At 43.3% G+C, this 5,000-nt stretch overlaps 1 protein-coding gene across 1 annotated transcript in view; it reads left to right on the top strand.

Moving 5' to 3' along the window:
- LOC311114587 (hormonally up-regulated neu tumor-associated kinase homolog A-like) overlaps nucleotides 1–2,420 on the top strand; it is a 26,032-nt gene extending 23,612 nt beyond the window's left edge. The window contains exon 10 of the mRNA XM_084189827.1: nucleotides 1–2,420. This exon is cut by the window's left edge and continues 298 nt beyond it. Within this exon, the coding sequence (XP_084045953.1) occupies nucleotides 1–472 (472 nt within the window). The 3' untranslated portion in view covers nucleotides 473–2,420.
- Nucleotides 2,421–5,000: the final 2,580 nt, after the last annotated feature.

Consider the following 5,000-nt stretch of genomic DNA (forward strand, 5'->3'; position numbering starts at 1 on the left):
GACCTTCTCTCCTCCGCGACACGTCTCCGCCTTTCACCCTGACTCCTCCTACTTAAAAAAGGCGACCATCCCCAGCCCCCCTGTGCTCATCGTCAACCCCCAGCCCAAAAAGTCCTCCTTTAACTCGGGTGACTGGTTTGGGTCAGACACCAGCGGTAGCCCCCCCAGCACCTTCGGCAGCCCCCCAGGAGGTTCAGCCTTCTCCCCGCCCAAATCAGCATTCTCCCCGCTTAACCCGTCATCTGCGTTTAGTCCGCCATCCTCCGGGGGCAACGTTGAGCCAGACAGCCCCCATCACCGCGGCAGTAAGTTCCCTTCTATGGGCATCGGCCAGATCCTGAAGAAGAAGGTCCCCTTCCAGCCATTCAGTTTCAGGGCGGAGCAAGCGGTGGAGGAGGATCTGGTGTCGCCGCCCCCCTACCACATGCAGACGCTGCTCTGCGCCTCCGGGGCACTTAAGACCCTCTGCTGAAGCATTGTGGGTAACGGGACAACGACGATGATCAAAGACCAGGATGTGGCTCTGGTCCAAAGTTAGTGCACTATAAAACGAGTTGTCGTCGTTTCATACAGTTTTGGATCTCGATCCTTCTTCCTGCGTCCTGTTTGGGGCAGGAAGTGGGTGTGGTACTTCCTGAGCGGCCTTGGAACTTTTGTGAACTTTGACCTGTGACCTGTCCTCTGCAGAGGCAGTCACCATGACGACACTATGACTCTAGATACACAGAGACACTCTGGCTGTTGGAGTGAAAGACTATAAAATAGAACACTGAAGACTAAAGTTGGATTGAAATTAAATGAAAATGACACACTTTGTACTGTCAACGATTGTTTCTGCTGGTAAAAGGCCTTTGTGAAGACAACTTGTGACTCCAGTGACTGGAACATGTGAAGTAAAGCTCCACAGTGTCAGAGTTTTACCTGTCGTTGTTACATATTGTGTTGTGAGAGAGGGCTGAGTGACACACACACACACACACACACACACACACAGAGATGAAGATATGGTTTTTACAGTGGAAGTCGCTGTATAATCTAACTATTGTAAACCAAACCTACAACAACAGGGGCTGATTTCCCTGGAAGACTGTTACGTCATTGTGTTATTCTAGGAGGTCACTTGAGGTCGACATTACTGTGGTTGTGTGTTTAGCCACATAGTTGCAATACCAACACCAGGCTGATCTTTATTGCTGTTACGTTCATTAAAACAAACATTCTATGATCTGTGGTTTATCAGTAGAATGTTCGCTATAGTTTCATTCCAACGGAACCTGACGTCAATGATGGCTTCTACCATAGAATCAGAATAAGTTCTAATTCTATGGAATCCACAGTGAATAGTGTTCCACTGAACCCAACACCGCAGAATCCTAGCGATAGTATGTTTCCTAGCCAGTCACATATCCTTCCATACCCACTCACTGCTCTGACTTCCCTGCAGACCTATACGTTACTGTTCTGAGCCCAACTGTCAACCTGTTGTGTAATCAGGTTCTAAATGATATAACAGTGGAAATATACATCATTCCATATGACAGTTTAACTGTATACGAGCCAGTCCTAGGGCGTGTCCCGAATGGTATACTATTCCCTACAGAGTGCACTGCTTTTGACCAGAGCCCTATGGACTATAAAGGGAAAAGGATACCATTAGGGACTCGACCTCGGTCTCTGTTAGCAGATCTACCTGTTGAGGCAGACATGTTCTATAAAAGTGTCAAAGCATTTACGATGACTTGTTGAGTGTTGCAACACAACCCAACCCTACCCTGCCTCGGACTGAAACAGAAGGAAGAGGAGAGGAGGAGGAAGAGGAGGAGGAGGAGGAGGAGGAGGAGGAGGGGGGAGGGGGGGGGGCAGAACTACTAGGATCACTGCACGTCGTCTTAAGTGATACTGCCTGTAGTTTGTGCAATACTACTAAGTGTGTGTTCTGCCTGCTGTGACGGCGGTATTGCCAAGGTGCTTTCTGAAGGAATGGAAACGATGGTGTTGTTGCCGTGACAGTTTGCTGTGTAAATAAAAAATACTGTATGATTCCAGTCTTCTAAATGTTCCGATGATGGATTCTAGTGTTCTGTATTCCATGATTTAAACTACTCCTGTGTTCTTATTCATACTGACTGTAACGTTTGACATTGTCACACCATAGATTCACCAGGACTGTATTGGACTAGCAGATGTTTCCATGTACACAAGGCTTCACAGTGCTGAGATAGAATGTCTTTCATATCTGTCAACTTGCATGCAAAACCGTTTTAATACCGATTTGAATAAGTAAATGTCAAAACTTTTGAACTTTTTTAAAAATATGAAATGTTGTTTTTTTGTCGATATTGAGATTGAAATGGACGGACTTGAAATCGAGGAGGTTCTTTTGTAAGCTTTTGTAATGAAGTGCTTTTTGCTTTTGAGTGTCGAGAGATTTTTACGATGGCTTATAAAATATTTTAAATATTTATACTAAATCCATTAAGTCTCTGTCTGATCCTTTTTCTGCACCTGCTGCCCTGTCTGAGGGCATGCCCGTAGACAAACGGTGTGTGTGTGTGTGTGTGTGTGTGTGTGTGTGTGTGTACGATACTCAGTCTTTATTGAACATTTCTCAAATACTTTGCCAAAATAAACCAGTTTTATATAAATATAAACCAAATAATCAAACGTATACATCGCAAACAATAAAACAACATATTGATCAAATATTACATTACTAAGTCCTAAACAAAGGCCTGGGTCTCTTTCCCAAAAGGAGAACGTGAACTATCACTCACTCCCAGCAAGATGGGAAACAATCCTGACCCTATTCACCCTCCCTACACACACCCTCACCCTCCCTACACATGGCGTATCCATTTCCTGTGGGAGTCATGAACACCAACACGACAGCTGAACGACCCCTTGGCACTACCACACACACAATCACACACACACACACACACACACACACTGTTAATCCACTCTGCCATGGCACCCGGGTCTCCTCCATAAACCGTTCTCCGTAACACCGCCCTCCGACCAGACAAAGGTCCCCAAAGCTCTGTGAGACATACACAACACACCACACACAGAAAAAACAGCTCCCTGCTGTGCGGGTTGATGGGGGAGGAAAGAGGGAGGGGGGGGGGGGGGGGGGAGAAGTGGAGAAAACAGTGTTCATTGGCACACAAGTTCAAAATAATAAATGTGATTGAAAAATGGAATGCCTGTAATCGAAAGTGTCACATTACCGTGATACTTAAAACCTACATTGACACTCATTAATGTGGTTCTTCAATAATGATGCATGATACTTGTTGGATGCGCATTTGGTGCCAAGCTGTTTAATTACTCCATAATATTTTCACAGTTCACACATCATCATCATCTGATCCAGGAAGGAATTTTCTGAATGACAGCTGTTGTGATAGCGCATGCGATGCAACAACGGCCCAAGTGCTGGAAAAAAAAGTTGTTGGTGAGGAATGTTCAGATTATTTTGGTGTCGCATTTGTTACACCGGTGAAGACAGTTGTGTCTGGATCCACGTTGGATCCCGAGCGAATTAAGGTTGATAATCTGTTGTTGTCGGCTTCATTTAAAGCAGGGTGTCCTTAGTTATAACAAAGAAAGCATCAAGGCGACGAGTTCATGTTTTCGTATGTTTTTGTCTACTGTGCACAATTGTGTAGGATAGACTATTGCGCAACACCCAACGCTCTTCCTATTCATTATTCTGGATATAATGACAAATTATTACATAGCCCAGTGGGTTTATTCACAATATGATCTGGTAATGAAATAACATGACAAATACATTTAGTTTCCCATGTTACACCTGCATTTTTAAACAATACAAGTTGCCTACTTGAAGTTGAATTTGGAGCTCAGAAATTCAAGTGCTGGATTGAAAATCTGACACTTCCTCAATTTGGTGCTTGAAAAGTCCTTGTAATTATTGTAGCCAATTTATAAGATCTCCTGCTCCCTTATAATGATCTATGATTTTATTTTTGATCAGTTTTAGTGAGAGATGTGGCCACTTTCGTGTGTTTCCCGCTGCTTCAATTGAAGTGTGTTGCGCTACTCTGTTGCGGTAAAACCACGTGCGATTATTATGTGGATGACAACGTCTAATGCTGGCTTCAACTAGGCTTTTCCATACAAATCCTTCCATTAAAAAATAAACCAGGTTTTTGGTCACTTTCTCATTATTAAACAGCAATGGTGAGATTAATGCTACTGCTATTTATGGCTTTATTATATGCAAATTGCCATCATAAAAACTGAGGCAGCAGACTTTGTGAAAATTAGTATTTGTGTCATTCTCAAAACGTTTGACCACTACTGTACTCTCTGTTTAGGACCAAATAGCATTCTAGTTTGCTCTGTTTTTTTGTAAATTCTTTCCAATGTGTCAAGTAATTATCTGTTAGTTTTCTCATGATTTGGTTGGGTCTAATTGTGTTGTTGTCCTGGGGCTCTGGTCTGTTTGTGTTCGTGAACAGAGCCCCAGGACCAGCTTGCTTAGGGGTCTCTTCTCCAGGTTCATCTCTCTGTAGGTGATGGCTTTGTTATGGAAGGTTTGGGAATCGCTTCCTTTTAGGTGGTTGTAGAATTTAACGGCTCTTTTCTGGATTTTGATAATTAGCGGGTATCGGCCTAATTCTGCTCTGCATTATTTGGTGTTTTACGTTGTACACAGAGGATATTTTTGCAGAATTCTGCATGCAGAGTCTCAATTTGGTGTTTGTCCCATTTTGTGAATTCTTGGTTGGTGAGTGGACCCCAGACCTCACAACCATAAAGGACAATGGGTTCTATAACTGATTCAAGTATTTTTAGCCAGATCGTAATTGGCATGTTTAATTATATGTCTCTCTCTCTCCCTCTATCTCTCTCTTTCTTTCTATCTCTCTCTCTATCTCTCCCTCTATCTATCTCTCTCTCTCTCTGTGTCTCTCTCTTTCAATTCAATTCAATCTGGGCTTTATTAAAGGTTTACATTGCCAAAGCTTTAG

Source organism: Coregonus lavaretus (genome assembly GCF_964263955.1).
Source record: "Coregonus lavaretus genome assembly, contig: HAP1_SCAFFOLD_251, whole genome shotgun sequence".
NCBI lineage: Eukaryota > Metazoa > Chordata > Actinopteri > Salmoniformes > Salmonidae > Coregonus > Coregonus lavaretus.